Source organism: Thamnophis elegans, chromosome 4 (genome assembly GCF_009769535.1).
Source record: "Thamnophis elegans isolate rThaEle1 chromosome 4, rThaEle1.pri, whole genome shotgun sequence".
In the NCBI taxonomy this organism is placed as follows: domain Eukaryota; kingdom Metazoa; phylum Chordata; class Lepidosauria; order Squamata; family Colubridae; genus Thamnophis; species Thamnophis elegans.
The window spans coordinates 36,178,309-36,202,466 of record NC_045544.1 but is presented as its reverse complement, the minus strand read 5'-3'; the positions used below and the strand labels follow the sequence as shown (position 1 = coordinate 36,202,466).

Sequence of the window (24,158 nt, the reverse complement as noted above, 5' to 3'; positions counted from 1 at the left end):
TTTTTTTAAACTTATTGATCCTTGTGCTAATATTGTAGGATTGCTTGTGTGATGAAATAGTTTAAGGCAGTGGTTCCCAATGTGGGCTGCATGCCCCACAGAGGGACAATTTGATTTTTAATGGGGGCAATTCAAACATGAGCTATTAACTGAATTTTTGAAAGCCCACTAATTATTCTTATGTATTTGTGATGAAACATCTGTGTTCCATTTACCTATTGTTGCCTTTGTTAAAGTGCATTTCCTATGGCCTGGTCTGAAAAGGATAACCCAGCTGGGGGGAGGAGAGAGCAACTGCCAGCCAATCAGATGTATTCCTACAAAGGCTCATGTGACTAGCAGTGTGTGTGTTTGTGTGTGTGTCTCTCTCTCTTTCCTGTGGGCTTTGCTGCTGGGTGATTGCAGGGCGAGTTGATCTGTGGGGAGACAGAGTGGGTGGCTACTGGGGGAAGCCCAACAGTGAGAATACAGAACCAGGACCCAAGTTTAAGTAAGAAATTGTTAGATTTACAATTATTTTTAGTCTGTGTTTTTCCAGACCGTGTTATACAAGACTTCCTCTCAGAGCAATCTGGGGCTGGGGCACGCATGCATAGGCCTTGCCAGGCCTGTGTGATTCACCTCCACCTATTGAACTACCAAAGCATTTCCCCACTAAGCTACAGGTTCATACCGAGTGGGCAAGTAGGGAGTGGGGGTCATAGAATCTACTGTCTTTTGTTCTTTTATTTTTCTCTTTCATGGATGCCGTGTTCTTTGGAATCTTGTTTAAACCAAGCTAATGGACTTTTAGTCTTCCTCCGCATGAGTAGGAGTACACTTTTTGAATAGTACGAATTATATGTCACGGGGGGGAGGGGGGCATCAGGATTTTAGAGATGCTTAGGTGGGGCATGGCCAAAAAAGGTTGGGAACCACTAGTTTAAGGGTACAAAATAAGCCTGAAAGATCCAGACTCCACTCCCCATTTCATTATGAAGCTTTTGGAATAAGCCAGCTTCAGTCCATATCTGCCCATCCATCTCACCAGCCTCACAGAGAATAAAATAGGAACAGAATGGAAGAAGAAACATGCCTTGGAGGAATGGTGGACTAAATGAAGCAAACAAAATATTAAAAAGTTTTGATATTTATGTATTTACTTACCAAGCACATCTAAATTATGTTAAAGTAAACCAAATGTCTTTATAATCCCCAAGGCACGTCATAACTTTTGCATACCCCTCATGTTTGGAAATTGAAAGTTGAAAAACATTGACATGCCCTGTGAAGTAATTAAACATTTTCAATTCTATTACTGAGATCAGAGACAAAACAATTTAACTTCAATTTTTTTTAAAAACTGTTCTATAAGGATATTACAAATCTAGATGGGTTGTATATGGACGTTATAGATTGCAACCCAGCCCACTCAAAAATAACAGAGATTACAGTGGGCACTCTGCAGCTCCAAAGCTCTTTTACAGCCCCTTGATATCTTGGGTGTATTACAGCATTTTAACATCCTTCCAACTTTTTTTGAAATTGCCAGGTGAAGAAGCAGCAGCAGCTTTTGATTAGCTATTAGCTCTCATTCCACCACCACCACCACCATCTCCCGTTTGAGATTACCACACTAAATTGTTAAAATTTGCAGCAAAGCTTTCTGGATGTGTATAAAAGCTAGATGCATGAGAAAATAATGCACTTTGGTTTTATGTTTACATCACCCTTGTACCAATGTAAGTCTGATCATAAACACGAACTTGAAATAACCATTACTGGATACTATTTTCAGCAAAAATGAAAATCCATTTTTAGTCAAGAGCGCAATGAAACTTGTTTGGTGCTGCCGATGGAATTTTAGAACCTTTTTTCCATTCCAAGTATGTGTTCCGGCGTTCCAAATTTTCCCTTCCATATTTAGCAATCCTTATGGCATTATGCAAAGGGGTCAACTCTCATTTCCTTTTTGAATCTCTGTTGACAAAATTTAAAGTTTTCAAATTCAGTATTAGTTTTGCAAATAGTTAATTCCTGTTCTCACTGAAGAAACTGTTTTATTAATCAGATAAGAAAGTATTTGGCAACCCAGCATCATTTTGAAATGTGTAGTGTTGTTGCTTCTAGTCAAAATAGGATTGTTGTCATCCATCACCTATATGTTTGGCTTGCCATACCTATGCAAATTGTTCTTTGTTACAATTCGCAAGCCTTTTCCATGGACTTGTACTATCATCCAGATTCTTCAGTTCACATAAAATACATGGAAATCTTTGGGATCCCTTAATGAAGATTTAGGATGAAAGATGTTCTACTGGTAACATATTAAAAATTCATTTTTAACAGAGTTCAGTTCTATTTAATACTAATTCCACCCTCTTTTTCCTTCAGTTTAGTGTGCAAACTGAATACAAGGACCACAATTTTGGCAGCAACCAATCCAAAGGGCCAATATGACACTAATGAATCCATCTCTGTCAACATAGCCCTTGGAAGCCCTCTTCTTAGCAGGTTTGATCTTGTTTTGGTATTGTTGGATACAAAAAATGAAGAATGGGATCACATAATTTCATCCTTCATATTGGAAAATAAAGGTAACCTTTTTATATTACTTTTTATGGAATTATGTGAATCAGTTTGTCACTGATCATAATAAAGTTTTATGCACAAATAAAGGTTTCCCTTACCTTACGTGAATTCACTTTGTGTAAAGTTACTATTGTGAATCTGTTTAAAAATTCCTATTATGCAAAAAGAAAAAAAAATCAATGTTATTTGTGCCAACAACATCTGGAAATATTCAAAACTTCTCACTAAAATTGCTTGAACAGTTCCCTATCAAAACTTCTTTCTACTTCACTCGCACATTTACTCTCATGTTGTGCAGTTGTTCTAGTTGTGCATCCTGGCTTCTACTTATTTTCATATTGGCCATGTACTCAATGCTCAAAATGGCTATCAACATTTTCCCCAATCCCCTTACACAAAATGAAAACAAAGACGTCTCCAACACCAAACCTTGGGCGTATTATATCACACCAAGCTGATGAAGGATCATCAATGGATCATCATCATAAGTCAAGTTTTTCATCAGGGTGATGTTATTGTGTGCAACAGAGCAAAGAATGCTTTTTTTCATTTTCTGTTTGATACTATCATACTGTAAGGTATTTTCCATAAACTAGTGATCTCTATACGAGATATATAGATATATGTTTAGTATTTAGTGTTTTACTATTTTTAAAAATTACCTTGTTTTCCCTCCTTTTTTTATTCTGGTTGGGTTATTGTAGTAAAAAAACCAACAGTTTTTACTTTTCAGTATTTCTTTCACCATTTTAGTTTGGTATTGTCACATTCTGTTTATTTTTTTGTATTCTCACTTTAAAATATAATGAAATAGATACGATAATAATAACTAGCAACAATGAAAGAAATACCATTTGCCTGCAAGCAAAAACTTGTAGGACCACAAAATGGACAATTAATAGGAAATAAAAAAGCTAAAATACTCTGGGACATTAGAATTCAAATAGACAAGCACCCGCCACATAACACTCCACCCTTAACCATTGTTGAAAAGAAAGACAAAAAAAAGTTTGAATGGTGGACGTCACATATCTGGAGACAACAGAACAGAAAGAAAAGAACTGGGGGGAGGGGGCGGTCACAAAATACAAAGACCTGAAAATTGAAGAAGGATGACTAGAAAAGAAGACAAAAATAGCACAAATAGTAATAGGCACCTTGGGTGCAATCCCAATACATCTGGAGTACCAGTACAAAACCATCAGCAGTAACACAAATCACCATCGGTCAATTGCAAAAGACAGTTTTACTTGGAACTGCTTACATCCATGATTATACCTTTAATAGTATTATACAATATCTCCCTGTCTTATGTCCTTGGGAAGAACTCAGTAAGTGGATACAAATGCCAAATCCAGTCTAAATATTTGGCTGACTGTGTGACCAATATTAATACGAATAGTATGAGACAATTGCAAAGTGGATTACAATAGCCAAGATAACTTGTTATGCTAAGCAATATTTTTTTCCAAATTTTCAAATAAGGTTTTGACACTCTGGTATGTGAATCCTGCATAGTCATTCATAAGCTACAGATAGGACTTAGTGATAGGATGAATCCAGCCAATGCAGATCATACAGTGAACCACAAATAAGTAAGCGGAGGCATAGCGAAGGGTCAGAGTTCAACCAGTGAGATAAACTTAACAACCCAAGCATATTACATTGAAGAGAGAAATTCAAATTTATCAAATACAATTATTGAATGCTGATTAAGTTTTGGATTGGTCAGAAAACCACTTCTGTGAGACTAAGCCTAGAACACTCTCCCTCCCTCCCCCCCCCCCCAATGCTATCATGCATATAGTGTTGTTGTTGCTTTATTATTTAATTCTTTTTTCAGGCTGCCCAAGCACATCTGAAAAGCTCTGGTCTATGGAAAAAATGAAAACTTACTTCTGCCTTATCAAGAATCTCCAGCCAACACTGACCAATGAAAGCCACCTGATCCTTGTTCGCTACTATCAAATGCAGCGGCAGAGCGACTGCCGGAACGCAGCCCGAACCACCATCCGCTTATTAGAGAGCTTGATCCGGCTCGCTGAAGGTGAAACCTTTTCTTTCCCCACTTGCTTTTCCAACAGCTGCATTGCACAGAATTAATTAACAAACACACATTAAAGAAATGTTGCAGTCAATATTTTACCCAGTTTGTTAGATTTGATTTCTAAAGTCTAAAGTCTACCTCCAGAGGCCACCAAAATAGCTTTCTTTGTTTTGACGTGTTTCAAGGGCCAAGATATCAAAAGATTCTTGCCCTATATATAAATAGGTTATAAATGTAAATGTAAAGTTTCTTCATGCATGCATAATATGATCCAAGCAGAAATTTCCAGCTTACTCGTATGTGAGTTGAAACACAGAAAAAGGAGATATTGCATTTTGTACTTTGTTTATTATGCTTTGTACTTTGTTTATCACAGAAGCACACTATGAGCAGCTATGTGTGTGTGTAAGATTTTATTATTAAAAGAAGATTTTACATAAGATTAAAAACTACAGAAGCACAAAAAGAAAAATAGAAAAAAGATACATTAGTAGAATAAAAGAAAAAGTGAAGGACAAGGAAAGAGAACGAAAAAGGAAAATAAATTGAGCAGCTTTCAATGTTCTACATTGAAAGACATCTGGTCACATGTATTCAATGGCCTTACATAAAGTCTTCTGCTGTTTCTGGAATGGATTACAATACAGCAATTTGGAACAGAATAGGGTTACATACATTTCCCCAGAATATAACTGAGGGATTCTCACCATCAATCCTCAATTGTTACCAGTGACACAATAGCCTTTTTGTTTCGTACTGGGTGTGTGCTCTTATATATACTCTGAAATAATCCAAGCTTAGAAATTATGGCTGCTTTTTTTACCTGGAAGCTGTAAGCAGTTAGGGATATTAATAATTTTGACTTGCTTAAGTTTATAAAATACAAAATAACAGAGTTGGAAGGGACCTGGCAGGTCTTCTAGTCCAATCCCCTGCTCAAGCTGGAGACCTTATACCATACTGGACAAATGACTGTCCAATCTTTTAAAAACTTCCAGTGATGGAGCACCCACAACTGCTGAGGCAAGCTGTTCCACTGGTTAATTGTTCTCACTGACAGGAAATTTCTCCTTAATTCTAGGTTGCATCTCTCTTTGTTAAGCTTCCATCCATTAGTCCTTGTCTTGGTTGGTGGGTGGTTATCATTGGGAAATATAAAAGGAAAGAATGTGATATACACCATCTGGAGCTCCTGATCAAAAGACAGGATATAGAAATAGTATTTAGACTTCTATACCGCTTCATAGTGTTTTACAGCCCTCTCTAAGCAGTTTACAGCATATTGCCTCCAACAATCTGGATCCTCATTTTACCAGTCTCAGAAGGATGAAAGGCTGAGTCAACCTTGAGCTGGTGAAAATTGAACTGCTGCCAGTGAGCTGAATTAGCCTGCAATACTGCATTCTAACCACTGCGCCACCACAACTTTTTTTTTCATCTAGTGTGGACTAAGGTGTTTCGAGGTATAAATATTGAAAGATGTGTATGTGAAATAGAGATGCTTCTAATAAATAGGAAGATGATTCTAATAGGTAGAGAAATAAAGTGACAGATATGTACCTGTATTAGATATGTTTGTTTATTTATGATATACCCCATTTTGAAACCTTACACGCACAGCAAAAGGGAAAATAACAGAAATAAAACAAAATAAAACAGGATAGCACAACAATTCCAGAGGAGAACAAGATTTTAACTACGTCAGTAAATTGCGCTTTCATTGATCACTTAACTCTAAAAAGCAGCTGAAACAGCTGTGCAGTATTGAATACCTGTGACTAAATTAAGCTAGTAAATACATTCCAATTAGATTAGAATAGATTAGATTAGATTAGATTAGATTAGATTAGATTAGATTAGATTACATAATAGATTAGAATAGAATAGAAATAGAGGTATATATAGGTATTGGGTGTTCTTAATAAAACTTAGGTGTATGTGCATTTAATTTATTCCATGTAACAATTTACTCATCAACTTTTATAGATTTTCTTTAATACCTGTTTTTCAGCACATGCTCGATTGATGTTCAGGGAAATTGTAACTGTGGAAGATGCAGTAACAGTGGTTTCAGTGATGGAATCCTCCATGCAGGTAAGTTTGCATATATGCTATAGGTAACAGATATAATTGTCTATAATATAAGAGACCACAAACTAGACACTTTTAAAAAAAATAAAAGACATGTTCTCCAATTTAAAAAAACAAACATATTCTCCACTTTCCAGATCTTGTCACTTTGCATAAAAGTCCATTCCTGGTCATAGTCAGTTATGGAAATTGGAATGTGTCACATCCATGTACCTCACAAGTAAATTTTTCTGCATACACAATATTGTTCTGCTTTAAATGACTTTTTGAGACCTTGCTGTGTGATATTTATATAATATGAATACTATTTGTGGCAAGCCCAAAGAAATGACCTTGGAGAAGCAAGGTAGAGTTGAAAGCATATTTAAACCCAGGATACAGAAAAAGGGTGAGCCGTTAAGTCTCATTCCTCCCAAATTTATTAGAGTCTGACCTTCAAGTTTTTGTTTCTATAGCCTACGTCAACATGGTTTCAGCTAGAATTGGGGAGCCTGATTCTTGACATGCTCCACCTCGAAGGGATCACAGTGTGTTTAAGTGGGTTTTGCCCCATTTTACAACATTTCTTGCTGCAATTTTGAAGTGAATCACTGCAGTTAATTAGTAGCATGGTTGTTAAGTGAATCTGACTTCCCCATTGATTTTGTTGGTCAGAAGGTTGCAAAAGGGGATCACATGACCTTTGGACACAGCAGCAATCATAAGTATGAACCAGTTGCCAATCATCCGAGGTGGCGCCGAGGTGGCGCAGTGGTTAGGGTGCAGTACTGCAGGCCATTTCAGCTGACTGTTATCTGCAGTTCAGCGGTTCAAATCTCACCGGCTCAAGGTTGACTCAGCCTTCCATCCTTCCGAGGTGGGTAAAATGAGGACCCGGATTGTTAGGGGGCAATATGCTGACTCTGTAAACCGCTTAGAGAGGGCTGAAAGCCCTATGAAGCGGTATATAAGTCTAACTGCTATTGCTATTGCTATTGCTATCTGAATTTGGATCACATAGTCACGGGGATGCTGCCAAGATCGTCAGTGGGAAAAACAGTCCTAAGTCACTTTTTTCAGTGCTGTTGTGACTTTGAACAGTCTCTAAATGAATTATTATAAGCCAAGGACTATGTTCAAAATGAGGAAAGTGGGTTGTTTCAAACATGGGATAAGCCATTTTATGGCAAAAGTGCAGGAGGGCATGGGTGTGGGCACGCTTTTGGCACATGAGGACAAAAAGGTTAACCATCACTGTGATACGGGGTGGGGGATCTGGGTGCGTAAGTACAGAAAAAAGTAGTTCATACCAGCTCTTCTTTCCTCTCAGCAGCTCCTGCCGTTAAACATAATTTCTAGGTCTCAAGTTTTAATGAATTAAGAGCCTCAGTTTATGGAAATGTTCTTCTTTCCTCAAGATAATCAATTGTGTACTATCCCTTTTTGTTTGGGAGTGGCCCATGTCCTCCTAAGGCTTCTCAGGAGCAGAACAGGGGATGGAAAGCCTTTTATTGATTAAAAGTCTATGAGATACTCAATCATCCAGATCATGGTTATTCCAAAGATGCCTTTCAAAAGGCAGTTGGATGTCCTTGGATTTTTTTTTCCCTTGAAAGCTTCCTTTTTTAAAAATTACCTTATTTAAGATCGAAGTCAAAGGTTGTGAATATTTTCTAGGCCTTATGTAACGTCCCAAGGATGCAAACTCCTAAGGTTTTTTGGAAAAACATAATTTTGCTCCATGCTTGCAAACTTTACCAAGTTTTTACTATGTTTAATTTAACAGAATAACAGAGTTGGTAGAGACCTTGTAGGAATTCTAATCTAACCCCCTGCTCAGGCAGGAAACATTATATACCATTTCAGACAAATATTTAATTTAAGAAGTTTTCACAGAAAACAGTTTTTACATCACAATTCTTGTCTTACTTCAGGGAGGTGCACTTCTTGGTGGTGCCAATGCACTCCACACTTCCTTTCCTGAAAATCCGATGGAACAATATAGAATGCAGTGTGAACTAATCTTGAAGAAGCTGGAATTGGAACACCTTCTGCAGGAGGAATTAAGAAGGCTTGACAGGTGCAAAATATTTATATTTGGCAGGAAAAACATCAGCTTTAAATCAGATGACACATCAGCTGCTATGACAATGTGTGATGTGATGAATATTAATATTTTCTTGTTAGCCATGGTCTTGAAGGCATGTGGATGAAAATAATTAACAACATAAGAGAGAATCGTTCTGTTATTTGTTTATTTATATTCAATACCAATATCAATACCTAGTATTGCAGTCCTAAACACATGACAGAAAAATCTTCATTTATTCCTGAGTAAATAAACACAGAATTTTACTGCAGAAGAATGCTTTGCTTGAATATTATTCACAGGTAGTCATCAACCTATTATCGAATGCTTTACAGATATTTGAAGTTACGATGGATTTCCCTACAGCTACTTATGACCCATATTTAAAGTTACAATGGCCATACTTCGACCCACAAAGTCACATGATTGCATTTTGGGCACTTGGCAACCAGGTTATTCTTGTGGCTGTTTTCAGTATTCTGCAGTCATGTGAACACCCATTGGGGAAAATGGATTCATTTAACAACTGCAGCATTTGCTTAACGATTACAGCAGTCGCTTAACAACCACTGCAAAAAAATGTCCAAAAATAAAAATGGGTCAGTTCATGTGACTTATGCAAATGACTTAACAACCATAGATCTGAACTCAATTACAGTTGTAAGTCGAGGACTACTGTATTCACAAAAAGCAAATCTTCTAGTCTGATTTTTAACTCAAATTCCTAAAGTCATAGTTTACTAATGTTTGCACCCATAAGAAAACATCACTTCTATGTTTCAAAGTTTATAAAAATGCAACTTATTTTAGCAAAAAATATTTTCCTTTTAATTTTTTTTAGGTTTTTACAGAATGGAAATTTAAGTCCATCTCTGCAATGCATAGGAGCATCTTTAAATAATGACATGTTTGGGGAATTAGAGCAGAGGATTCATTCCCAACATTCAGAAAAAGAAGAAAATAACATTCAGTTTCAACCTTTCTCAGCCAAAGTAAGTTCTGATGCTGATACGCATCTGGGATTCCCAACCAGACAAGAATCTAATGATGCCCAAGTAAGAGAAAAATTGAAGAGTCTTAATGAGAGCAACAGTGATAACACTTTGAATTGGTTTGATAGTATAGCAGAAGGTAACATGGAAAGTGAGAAGGTCACTTGTGATTTTCCAGTTGCAGTAACATCTCAGGACAATCTGGCTTTGGAAGCAACAAATAGTAGATCTTCTAAAAAGACCAACTGTTTAAGAGAAGCTGAGCAAACCAAGAAGAGGGAATCAGTGACAAAAGAAGACCAGGGGGACTCTTGTATACAGACTATTTTTTCCTTTGAGAGGATACAAAAGCCTATAAACTCCACTTCAGGGGCAATCCATAAAGGTTCAGGTGCTACACCTGGCACACCTAATTCAGTCATTACTCAAAGGGCCTCTAAGAAGTGGCGGAAGAGAAACATTGAGAGCATCCAGAGATTTTGTATAAAAACAGCAGATTCCAAGACTGAGGATCATCAACCTCCATTATCTTCTCATCCTGCAATTATCCCAAATTGCCCTGGAAAAGATACTGGAGCTTCTCCGTATCACAATGTGCCTTCAAGGCACTTGACATCAGCAACATTAAATCGGAAGCGAAATAGAGACCAAACCAACAAAGTAAGAAATTGCAATGAACCTGCCGTCCCTGAGAACTCAGAAGCTGCCCCTGCTAAGTTCTCTAAATTTTCCTTTCAACGAAAGCCTAAGCTAACTCTGTCTCCTGAAAATGAGGGACATCACACGTTACAGGAGACTATTTGCAACCCTGACCTTTTTACCCCAAGTACATCGAAAGGAAAACATCTGACGGAAGAAGATCCTGATAAACATCAGGGAAGCCATAGCCTTAACACAGGAAATACGGCCAAGGAGAAACAAGCCAGTGAAAACAAGAAAGAGGAAGAGAAGCCAAAGCCAGCTAAGGCCACCGCCATTTCTTTCACAAAAACACCAGGGGCAAGAATAGAACATGGGGACCGTCCAGACTCAAGAAAAGTGTGCTCCAGCACTTTGGCAAAGCTAGCAAAATTTGCCTTTACGCCATCAGATGAATCTCCAGTTTCCTTGAATATCACCACTAAGGAAAAAATGAGAGAAAGGCAGCCATTGAAGACTCAGAAAGATTGTGCAGAACCCACCCGGAAGTGCTTTGAATTAGGAGACACTCACAGAATTCCAGGGAAATCATTGTTCTCAGTAACTGATTTGGACGATGCACTCTTGGACTTTGACTGGGATGGAGAGGTTCAGAAATATGCTAAAACTTAAATCTTAATGCCTGCTACCTTCTCAAAAATATATTGTGGTACTTTTATAAATGCTTTAATTTCTTGATGGGGGAATAATGCTGCAAATAATAAGCAACCTAACAGACTTTTTAAAAATTGAACCGGGTTCTAAAAAGACCACGCTCCTACAACACACTTGCAAAAATGTGATGCTATTGGAATGCTCAAAGTGAAATAAACTTGGTGCTCTCCAACTCACCAGGTAAAGGCAACAGCCCTGAAAAATACACCTCCTTCCTGGGTTTTCTCTTCATTGAGAGCTAGTATAAATACTAGCAGTATTGGGAAATCCGGTGGTAGATTGGGAATGTTTCTCCTTTTTATGTCTGTTTAAGCATATGGGTTTGATAGAGGACACACATCATGTTAAATTGTGTTACAGTATCACATTTTTGCATCATTTTGTGTCAACATGCGCAATGTCACTTGTCTTCCTTCCTGCAGATATCCTGTGATATTAAGACCTTTCCAACAATGAGCTTCAGATTTTCAGAGGACATTGTTCAGGGCCTAAGGTTTATGTGGACTAGGGGTGTTATATTCCATGATCAGGACAGAGATGTATAAAACTACAGCTTTAAGGTAGTCAAGTCTGCAGAACTAGTATGGATAATCGGATTGAAAAGCAATGAGTGAGAGACTATTTCATTTGGATGTTTCCCTAACATATAAATCCATACATTATTCAATTAGCATATTTGGTGAATTATGAGATGAAGAATACATATTGAAGACACACACATTAAGGTTTTTTAAATTACCTGAGCTTTCTTCTTAGCACCCCATAGAAATGTGTGATTTCAATTTTGTATTCAAGTAAAATGAACTACAAAATCTTTGAAAAGTGGGAGGAGGGGCCCTCCCTTCTTTAACTTCTGTTTCACTTTACCATATGTTTGTCTAGCTCCGTTGCATAATGAATACTGATCTATGACTTTAATTAGGTAACAGATAACATTTATTATGTTGGGCTCAAGTAGGAGCTTCAATTCTTTGTTAAAAAGGACATTTTAGCTGCTAAAGTTTGTAAGCCAATGTAGCTATTAAAATTATTAATGTGGCAATTTACTTCAATTAATATGTATGATTATCACTGCTTTCCCCCAATAAAATGCCAACCAATTGTTGTCCTCAGTTCATTTTTAGTGCCATGCTTTGCTTTACAGAGGATGTATAAAATGCTGAGAATTCCTCTCCCTAATTCAATAATCCAATGAAATTGTAATAAATTGTATATTGAACAACATCATACATGACAGTATCTCCTTTGCTTTCCTTGTATTGTCTGGGATCTAATCTGAAATTTCATATAGTTTTGTGAAATTTAATGTAGGAGATTTATTCATCTCTTGCTGATTTAGACACAAGTTAAAGTGTCAGTGTGATGGTCTCATTCTTAAAGCTCCTTATCTACACAAGGTCTTCGACTACATCATCCACAAAAGGAGAACATTTCAGTCACTTGGAAAGTTATAGTACTAAGGGAATGAATAAAACATCAAGCAAAACTCCCAAGTTGGGAGGTTTCATGTCGTGACTTACCTAGTTTTGACTTTTGGCATCATTGTGATTATGAACTGATTGCCCACAGCTTCTGGATGTGTGCTGTGATCAGACTGGTGTTACCTAGAAACACCCACCACAATTAATTTTGGATTCATGGAAACAGCGGAAGGAAGATTTACCAACTAATAGAAACAAGGGAGAATAATGTTGTATACCCATGATGGCAAACCTATGGCACGTATGCCAGAAGTGGCATGCAGCACTCTCTGTGGGCACGTGAGCCGTTGCCCCAGTTCAGCTCCGCCACACATGTCTACCACTGGCCAGCTGGTCTTTGAGTCTCTGTCGCACATATGAGGGGGGGCAGAGCACATGCGGGGGCCCACACATGCATGCAGGGGAGGGCAGCGTGCATGCAGGGGGGCCATGCATGTGCGGGGGGCAGGGAGCATAAGGGCCATGTGCATAAGCATGGGGCAGGCCATATGTGTAGGGGGTGCACCTGCATTGCATTTCAGTTTGAGCACAGGCATGCACATTTGCTTGTGCACATGTGCACTGTGGGTACTGTGGGCATGTGCACTTGGTCCAGAAAAGTTTAGGGTGGTTGTATACACTCGGAAGGGTGTTGCATTCGGTTGTCCTTTCACAGATTGGCATTCTTCTATCATAAAATAGCTGCTTAGTTGATCACAAACAAGGATGCAGTTTGTGAATCAGAACCACATCCTGTTGGTTCATCAGTCATCCAATCTTTGTCAAGACTGTTTTTTTTATCCATCTCTAGATCAACTTAATAATATCCACTTAAATTCAGCACAAACCCCATTCCTTACTAGCATTGATTGTGTTACCTAGGCAATGAAAGTCTGTAAGAAAACAACCAACTCAGAGAGCCCCAAGAACTCTTCATTTTAATCCTGAGCAACAAATATTTACCTTTATTGGCAACATCCAGTTACTCATTCCAAAACTGAAAGCAACGTGAGGTTTTAGATGAGTATCATATAATTTCTAAAGCCAATGCAATGGATTATGAAGCATGTTGCAGTTTCTTAAGAAAAAGAGAGGTGAGGTAGGTAAACTGCTTTAAACCACGTGATTTTGAAAATCAAAATAGCTTCCATTAGGTTTGAAATCTCTTACTCTCTGCTAAGACTTAATACAAGATTTATCTTCCAAAGCACTGCAAATATACACTGGTTTCCCTAAACTTTTTGTATTAAAGCCTTGTCACTCCGTATGGAACAGTGAAGCACACAACAGCCCCTGCATTTTCGGAGATATTTTCTAACCACCAGGAGGTGCTCTAACTATTTCAGTAGACATTTAACAGCTAAATCTGACTTCTCTTTATATATCCCTGCTTCCTTCCTCTAGAACTGTACCGTCTTTAATACTCTTTTCTTAAGGCTCTATTCTGTGCATAAAACGAACTGTTCTATTATAATAATAAATGTATGTTGTTGTTAAGGCATTGCAAGAGTGTTGTATTGCTTTTGTGGTAACATACCAGCAGTATCACAGTTTTGGAAAGTGTGTTTGTGTGTGTGTGAGCTTCTGTGGTTGAAGGCGGATTAGAAACTGGATCTCCCCAGTCCTAGTCAACAAGACAACAGTGTACCCACATAACATCAGTCAAATCCTGCTGTTGGCTCTTTTGGTTTGGATTGATGGAAACTAGTCCAACATATCTGGTGGTAACACGTTGGAGTAGCTATCAAAACATTGCAGACCTGTTCATTAACTAGATATGTAAAAGATTTATCTATGACACATTTATTATTAAAATGTTCTTTTTTATTGTTTTTCCTACCATTTAAAGTCTTCCTCCTTTGCAGTTGAGTTCCCCCACCTTTAAATATTCAGTTTTTGTGGGCATAGTAATAGGTATAATAGTATATTTTCATGGAGTATTAATTGCTCTGTGTGTCCTTAGGCCTATCCCCAAAAATGATATTAGACAGACCTTCACCAACAATTGCTAATTTTTTGAATAATTAACTTTTTGTTGCAAGAGAATTTTATTTCTCAATTTGTGAGTTTTATACTATTGTTTCAAGCTAAACCCTATGCTGAGCATTATTCCAAATATCATTTAAACATTCTCAAATATTTTCTTGCTCAATTTTTCTTTGTGCAACAACATAAAATACTGTTGGTAATAAAGATGAGACTGGAAGCTGATACTGGACTTTATAACTGTAGAAAGCACAGACACCCTCTCCCAGAAAAATGAAATATCCTAGGAAATATTGCAAAGGCAAAATATTATATTTCCCTGGATCAGGAATGGAGAAACATGTTTTTAGGCAGGAAACAGACTCATTCTTAATAGCCCCCACTTTTCTTAATGGGCCATTAAAATGCCCAAGCCAGTCTACTCTACATAACAAAGAGTTCCTCCCTTCAGCTCCAGGGGATGGGATTAAGGCATGATTAGCCCTTTATCCATCTCACCATAGGGCACCTGAGAAAAAGCAATGCTCCACCAAACTTGATTCAAAGCACAACCTAAAGAGTTGCCCCTGCATGGTCCCATGGGAGTCTGACAACCAATCAGAATACATTTATTACACAGGAACAGAAAACAGAAAGGTGGGGTCAAACAGAATATAAAAACCCAGCAATCTCTTTCTTCCTCTTCTCTTCCTCACCCAACATCTGGAAGCATGTGACCCCCTTTTCTGTTCAGGAACTCAAGCCATGTGATCTTGTCCACCATTAAACCATCTTTCCAAGCAGCCTCCATGTTTCCAGTGTCTTTTTCCCCACTTGGAGCTTAAGCCAGAAGGACATTTCTTCCAACATAACAAAACAACCCTTTGTTTAAAAATTATGTTGGTTTTTTAAATGGATCAAGACTGGAGAACACCAAGTTGTAAGATACTGTTGGAAGAAATGTCCTGGGTTCAGCTCCAAGTGGGGAAAAAGACACTGGAGACATGGAGGCTGTTTGGAAAGATGTTTAATGGTGGACAGGATCACATGGCTTGAGTCCTGAACAGAAAAGGTGATTGCACACTTCAATGTTGGGTGAAGAAGAAGAGCGAGAAGGGCTGAAAGTTCCTGGCTTTATATTCTCTGTTCGGCCCCACCTCTTTGTTTCCTCTGTTTCCTGTGTAAGAAATGTGTTTTGATTGGTTGTCAGACTCCCATAGGGCCATCCAGAGGGACTCTTTAGGTTGTGCTTTGAGTCAAATTTAGCTGAGCATTGCTTTTTCCCAGGTGCCCCGTGGTGAGATGGGTAAAGGGCTAATCATGCCTTAATCACATCACCCTGGAGCTGAAGGGGGAAACTTTTTGTTATGTAGAATAGACTAGCGTGGGCATTTTTATGGCCCATTAAGGAAAGTGGGAGCTATTAACAGTGAGTGTTTCTCCATTTCTGATCCAGGGAAATATGTTCTGCCTTTTCAATACTTCCCAGGATATTTCATTTTTCTGGGAGAGGGCTGGGTGCTAACTTCCTACAATATCATCTTGAGCTCCTAAATGAAAGGAGAGATAACATGTCAAATAAAACCTGCTAATAGCTGCATATCAAAACATTCTTGCAAATCTAGTTAACAATACCAAATGAAAAGTTAGCAATGGCAGTGGTCCTACCTTCCCGATTAATGAATAAGCATCATAATTAGCTAAACTGGACTTCTTTGGAGAGATTTCACCTCCTCAAATGGAGAAAGCAGAACTGTCAGAAAGGGTGACACACAAAAAAACCCCACCTAGATGCCACAAAAGTCTGTTTGGCAGCACACACAGAAAGGATGGGACTTGATCACAGTTGTGATTGGCGTAGGGAGTTAGAAAGAGAGAGTTGAAGGAAAGGGCCTTCATAGGGTGTCCCTGTGTGTGGCTTTTGAAATAAGTCTCGCTTTTTAAGAGATAAAAAAGGAATCGCCCTTCCCTTCCCTCCCGTCCCCTTCCCTTCTTCAAGCAGTGTGGTTTCCCAGTTCTGTGTGCTTCTAAATAAATCTGCCTTGTCCTTCAGAAGCAATGAATGCCCGCTAGCATTCACTAATAGCTGGTCTCAGCTCATGCTCGACCTTCCCAACAGCTCTATTACAGTGCACACGCATTACTCTTTTCAAATGGGACCTGGTGCAATTTCCTTAGTTGGTGTTGCTGGAGCCCTCTACAATGGGCTAAGGAGTACATCTTTTAACAAGAATTCAACTCTACAGCATTTCTTTCACGGGACACTTTGAAGGACAAAAGATCTTCTTTCCAATCTCTGGAGATTTTCTCAAAGGAATGGTGACATTGATCAATACTGACTTGGCTTGTGCTCATGTAAAACGATCCTGCGTGCCAAAGAGAAGGAACTGCTGAAGTAAGGAGCTTTCACCCGCATCTCTCCTCGCTTTCACCTCTGAGCAATTGGCACAGTTTTCCAAGCTAGAGAGGGGGGTGGGGAGGAAACTGCGGGATCAGAGAGAAGACAAGGAGAAGCATTCACCAGTCAGGCAAAGTGGTACAGTTTTCAGCTTTGGGCTATTTAAACAATGGCTCTGAATTGACCTTAGTGCTTGGTTGGAAGCACACTTTTAACATCTCCATAGTGCAGTGGTTCCCAAACTTGGCAACTTTAAGACTTATGGACTTCAATTCCCAGAATTCTGGGAATTGAAGTCCACAAGTCTTAAAGTTGCCAAGTTTGGGAACCACTGCCATAGTGCAACATTTTGAGAGGTGGGAGGGAGGGAGGGAGAGCGAGAGAGCTTTCTTTCCCCCAAGTTTTGCATCAATGTCTGGTCAAGTAGTGGAATATAAACCAACCTTGTCTTCCTTGTCTGTGTGGTGAATAAGTGTCCATCTTCCACTGGACAGTTTGGTTCTTTGTTTCTTTGCATTTGTTACCTTCTAAATATTTTTTCCCTCTATTTCTGGTCATCATGGTCCTCTGTGTTTTGTTGTAGCTTCTCCTTTGCTAGTAGCTACACATAGCTAAACAGCCAAACTGTAAGCAAGTGCTTGAATTTCCAGTTAGTATATATGACCAAAATCTGTAGTAAATTTAGCAGCACGAACATTTTCACCACAATACTTCGATTACTACCCCTTCCTTTTCTTTTTAATGCCCTAACAGCTTTGGGTCAGCATTTTATGACATACAGTAGAACCTCTGGTCATGACCGCTTCTGACCACGACCAAATCGGGCTCCGACCAAAAAATTCACAATTTTTTTTTCCACAGCCGATTTCCCCTTCCTTACCATTTTTTTTTGTAAGCGCCAAATTTCCAAAATTAGGTTTGGGTCATGACCAAATTGGGTTGTGACCAAAGTTATGGAACAAATTATGGTTGTGACCAGAGGGTCTACTGCAGAACATATTCTCCTGTTATGGATTTCTCTCCTTTAGGCTTTGTTTTGCTGTTATATTTTATTTTACTTTATTATTTTGTATTATGGTATTTCTTTGCATATGTCCATGTTCCTTCTCTCTACATAAGTATTCAAACTGAGAGAACTGAGATCAGGCTTAATAATAATGGTGCTGCTGATGGTAAATTTGCCCCAGCTGGTTGTTCTGAGATGTCAGACTCCTCTCTCTGGAGACTGAGGTGACCTAAAATCTGATGGCCACCATGGCAATCCTAGGTTGATCCTAGATCATCATTAGCCTGACCCACATTATCAGCAACACATTAGCTCTGATTTTTAACTCTGGACAAATGGAACCAGATTTCATTCTGTGGAAATTTCCATCAATCATTTGTTTTTAGATAGATTGGCTCCTTGCAACAGAGGAAGGCTTGACTGATTAAGGTGACCCATACCAGGCACCTGAAGGATCCAGAATGCTTGGAGAATTTGTCAGCAACCTGGAAGGTGATATTGATAGATATCTGTTTAGTATCTGTTTATGTAGTGGGCCTACATAACTTGTATATGGGAAAGGTTTTGTAATTGAAACATTACACAAAAATTTGTAATTGAAAAATCACAAATAATTATGGGCTTCATCGAAATCCAGGTGCACCAATCAGTTTAGTAGCTAAAGCAGCCATAGCAGCACTAGAGCTGATGATAGGGAGGGGGGGGGTAGAGATGGCTGGTAATGTTTGAGGTGCTCAACAGCAGACCTTTCAAAGTGGCGGTGGTGAATTTACTGAGTTTTTAAAAAGCAAAGCACAAAGACCAGAGATAGGTTCCAGCAGTCACTACTGGAACCTACTCCTTGTTTTGCTTTTTAAAAAGTCAGTAAATTCACCACTGCCACTCTGAAAAGTGTGCTGTTGAGCACCTCCAACATCACTAGCCTTCTTTCTCTCCCCCCCTCCGCTATTACCAGCTCATGGTGCACTTGATGTGCGCTGTGTATGAGTGCACGCTTGATGTGCACCGCACGTGCATGTACAGTGCAATAAATATTGATCTGCACATGCGCAGAAGCAAAAAACCAAGATGGCAGCACCATGGCGGTGCCTGGAGAACCGGTTCGGGGGAGTGGAAGACCTGGGTCACTGCCAGTTCCAGCGACCCAGACTGCCAAACCACGACTGTTTTGGCCAAACCAGTCCAAACAGGTAGGAATCTTCCACTGACAGAGACAATATTTTCCTTGGCTTCTTCCCTTCTTTGGAACAGCTTACTGTAGGGGTCCCCAAATCTCTGGGCCACGGACTGGTACCAGTCAACAGCCTGATAGGAAGTCGGCCTTGCAAGTGGCAGACAAGCAAGCAAAGCTTCATCTGCAGATACATGGGATCTAGGTTGCACACAAAACTATCTCCCCTCCCTCCATGGTCATGAAAGACAATTTTTCTTCCAAAACTAGTCCCTGGCATCAGAAAGGTTGGAGGCTGTTGCTTATTGTACCTCTCCAAGGAAAATGGTTGACAGCTGGCTTTGATGATTAAGTGTCTAATTAGAAGATCTGTACCATTATGGTTCCTATTTATGATCTAATCATACATACATACATACATACATACATACATACATACATACACACACACACACACACACACACACACACACATACACACACACATGCATACACACATACACACACACACACAAAATTTTATATTCTGTTTGATTTTGTATACTGCCTGAAACTTCTGGAGTAACACAATTTGTAAATTTAACAAATAAATGAGGTATACTCTATATGAAAATATATGTATATGTATGCATATGTGTAACACATTCAATAACAGTTCCACTAGTGACCCCAGTTCTATTCCAATAAGAATGGATTTAAACTTTGTTAGTCTCTAGTACATCAGAGAGCCCTGTGGGTTAAACTAATTCTTTCTTTTTGTGGCCAGAACTTTTAAAGTACATGAAACATTTTTTATTCAGGATTGTTCTTTCTTTTGCATTCAAGTGCTATTAGCAGCCAGCAAGCCATGGGGCTTCTGTTTACTGGAGCAGAAGAGTTCTTTTTCATAAAGTCCTCCCTCTCAGAATGCTGTGGGAAGGCTTCAGAATTCTGGGACAATTTAATACTTGCTTCATCTGATTTCATTAGTACCTTACCAGATAACATATTAAGTGCAGAGAAATCAGGAGGCTGCATAATCTATTATGCACAATAAAAGGAAGACTAAAGTTTCCACTGGCATTTGCTTCACTTTAGTTCATTCTTACAGTGGCATTTTAGCCAATTTGGCCATGATCCAAGGATACAAGGCTACGCGTTGATTGTTGACATTGGCTTTTGGAACAGCTTTATCCATTTTGGCAGAAACACCTCTTACTTATTGGCAGCTGAAGAACCAAAAGCTGTAATGTTTGAAATGCTTGATAGTAGCTGGTTCATGAGAAAGAACATCTTCACAAGAGGAGAATCTTCTAATTGCAAATCTAAAGATACCAACAGGTTAGTTGCCTAAAGCACTCCAAAATGATCCATGCTGGCTGTGGAATTGTAGGAGTCGATGTCCATGTATCTTAAGTTTGCCAAGTTTGAATAACACTGCTTTATACTATAAAACACATTCATTTTTTTAAAGACAGTCAAACCAACTCCATTCAACCCAAAGCAGATGGATCCCAAATCTTAGTTTTAAAAAAATCCATGCAAAGACACACACATGTACACGCACAAAAACTCATGATAAGCACTGACATCTAGAGAGGAAAAAGGACCTTGTGTATATGCTGAGTGAACATGGGTACTGTTTTGTTAGGAAATGAGAAAATGGAAAATTAAGAGGTTGGGAAAGGTTATTTTGGAACAGACTTCCAACTATCTGACTTCCTGAATACGTACACTCTATAACACAGTGTTTTGTAGAACATTTTATTGCAGGCTTCACACTTTTTGACTTCTAATATGTACACATCCAGCTGCTGTAAAAACAGTAATACAGAGTTCAGTACATCCATATATAATATTTGTATGAACAGCAAATTATTGCAGATATATATCTTTGGTTACATGATAATTTACTGATTCCAGAGAAAATCAGATTTGCAAAAAAATCCAATTCACAGCTGCCAAGGTATATATAATATTTGGATTTTTCCTGTTCTTGATGAAAGAAGAGTTTAGTGCTCTGCAATCCTTCTACCATTATGGTACCCTTTTAATAGGGAATCATATGCTGAGGAAATTTTAGGACATTAGCCATAAATTTTCCATACGTTGGCTTCTCAAACCAACACTGCAAGCCTGAACTATCAGTTCAAATGATTCCCTGAATTTCAAAGGACAGATCAACTGACCTGTACAATTACATTTAAGTATAAAAAAAATGTCTTGCTTTGAAAATCTGTTTCGTGCTATCTGGGGGGAAAGCAGATTTTCTTTTACACTGAAAACTGATTCACTCACATTTAAGGCCAATGACATCAGATGGTGATTTGCATGGGTGAAGGAGTCATCATCCAACAAACATTCCATTCATCTGTGTGTCACCTCAAGATAAGAAATCAATCAACCTTGATGTAAAAATGAGCCCTGAGATAAAAGCTGAGCTTGTAAGTAAAACCTGACCATATATTTGTCTTATCAGTTTTGAAAGATGGGAAAGAAACTCCAAAGAATTTTAACTGCTTAAACTCATATCAGTATTATTGAACAGATCCACACATTGTATATATACACCTTTTAATCTGGAATGGTCTTCCACAAATGCCTATAGTTCTTATTCTTAATAAGATAACAATACTTTCACACTGAAAGAATAAAAATGAAATACAAATCCATGAAACAGAAATCCACTACCTAGCAGAGCAAATTTAAGACAATTGTGGGAGGTTCCTGGGTGTTTAGGAAGAGGGAATAAGATACAATTTAGAGATACTATAATCGTTTTCCCAGTTGCAATGTATGGCTGTTAAAGTTGGACCATAAGAAAGGCTGAGTGCCAAAGAACTGAGGCCTTTGAACTATGGTACTGGAGAATAGTCCTGCAAGTCCCTTGGACTGCCAGGCCATCAAATCAGTCAATCCTAGAGATCAACCCTGACTGCTCTTTAGAAGGCCAGATCCTGAAAGTGAAACTCAAATACTTTGGCCACCAAATGAGAAGGAAGGAGTCACTGGAGAAGAGCCTAATGTTGGGAACGATTGAGGACAAAAGAAGAAGGGGACAACAGAGAATGAGGTGGCTGGATGGAGTCACTGAAGCAGTAGGCGTGAGCTTAAATGGACTCCAGAGCATGGTAGAGGACAGAAAGGCCTGGAGGAACATTGTCCATGGGGCTGCAATGGGTCAGACACATCTTCACAACTAACAACAACTATAACTGTTGAGAAGTATTACGACAGTTAATAGATTACTGTAGAATTAATATTACATTTAGAGTAGAATTGTTGTCTGAACTTAATATATTAATAAATGCAATGTAGCTAAAATTAGATCATGGAAATTCATAATTAAATACCTTATCAAACAAGTGTTTGCTTTTGCTTGCTGGCTGGCTGGCTGGTTGGTTGGTTGGTTGGTTTTGGAATGAGACATTTGATGAACAGATCCCATCTTGCAGGAGTTCAATTTTAGCCTCTCTAGTTTCATTGGGGGGGACAGACACCAAAATTCCATATATCATTGCTGTTACAAATATTGCATTAATCTGCAACTTGATTCAGCTTTCTCACAAAGTAAAGCTCAAATTCCCTACTTGGCACTATAGACTTGTTGATATTATAACGTCAATAGATAACATAGGAAGTACTAAAATAGCAATTGAAAACTAATACACTTTATGACTATTCTAAGAATAGTTCTCTTAAACATTCCAGGACAAAAAGTATATTTCCATTTAAATTCAGGTTATCAGTTAACTGGAAAAATCTCAGCTTCATGGCAACATCTTGCAAGTGGACTTCAGAAAAAGCAGTCATTGCTCCAACTTCCTCTTTTTGCATTTGGCAGTTCCTTGGCTTTCCCCTTCCAGCAGGCCTGCAAAATAGACTCAAAGAAAGGAGAAAGTTCAGAGAAATACTTAGGTATGCAATACATAGACTTTATAGGGGAAGGCTGAGATTTCAAAGCAGTTTCTAGTTAATCTAGGCAGCTAAGATTTAATGCAATTGTTTCAAAATATGTACATGTCCTTTTGAGGTCTGAAATATCTGCACATATTAATCAACAACCAAAAAAGATAGATGCTACTGAGATTTACATTTGACATTCTCTGAGAAAATAAAAATTACACATTGGCCTAAAAGACGTTCAAAACTGGGGGCCTTTAGTTAGAGCATTCCAGGGACTGCAAGTTCTCTCTTGTGCAAAAAAAAAAACAACCCTCTATGACTGCAACAATGTGTTATACTATTTATTCATTTATCTACTTAATAAAATAGTCATACTTTAGGTCAAGGCCTTTCAAACACTAAGAATCTTTATTTATCACATTTCTGTGCCTTGCTATAACAGTATGTTCATGATTGGGCTACTGCCCTGGGGCTATGAAGTTTGTTGTAATTGAACACATTCTTCCCCCTCAAAACCTCAAAACATTACGTGAAACAAATGTGCTTCTCAAAACAACCATCCAGTAAATTAAGTTGCACTGTAATACAGCATAGCTTTGCTTCAACAAAAGGCCTGTTTCTTACCAATGAAATCTACATAGATTTGCCTGTAAGGTTCCAGCCATCCCAGCCCATGAGCTTACATCTAACTTTCAGGAACTGGAAAATGACCACCTGAGATTTCTTTCAGTCCAGAAGGAAGGAGGGGGGCTTGACAAGAGTGAATGGATGTTTGTGACCTGGGAACAGTTACATGTTCAAGTGAAAACACCATTGAGGTCATGGCATCCTGAGAACAAGAGCTGTGGGGGCAAGCGGTATGTCAGGCCCGCAGCAATCTTTTCTTTTGGGTCTTTGGCCTGCCACACTTTCTATTATTCTGCTATGCATTTTCCATTGTGGGAAAATGGGAGGGGGGATTGTAAGGAGTCACATACTATGTAGCCACAACAAAATTCTTTCTAGAAAGCCAAGGTCATCCTTTGTCTCTGCACTGCTGCACCTGACTGGAATTGGATGGGTGGAACTGCCAGCATGACAGTGGGAGATTGGACCATGTGATGGACTTGTGGGTGTGGGGACAAGATCTTGATCTTTCAACTAGGTGGGGA

General features: G+C 38.6%; 1 protein-coding gene across 1 annotated transcript in view; it reads left to right on the top strand.

Annotated features, from left to right (window-relative positions):
- MCM9 (minichromosome maintenance 9 homologous recombination repair factor) overlaps positions 1–12,286 on the top strand; it is a 43,255-nt gene extending 30,969 nt beyond the window's left edge. The window contains 5 exon segments of the mRNA XM_032215079.1: positions 2,374–2,576; positions 4,415–4,618; positions 6,630–6,712; positions 8,623–8,768; positions 9,619–12,286. Of these exon segments, the coding sequence (XP_032070970.1) occupies positions 2,374–2,576; positions 4,415–4,618; positions 6,630–6,712; positions 8,623–8,768; positions 9,619–11,080 (2,098 nt within the window). The 3' untranslated portion in view covers positions 11,081–12,286.
- The last annotated feature ends 11,872 nt before the right edge of the window (positions 12,287–24,158 follow it).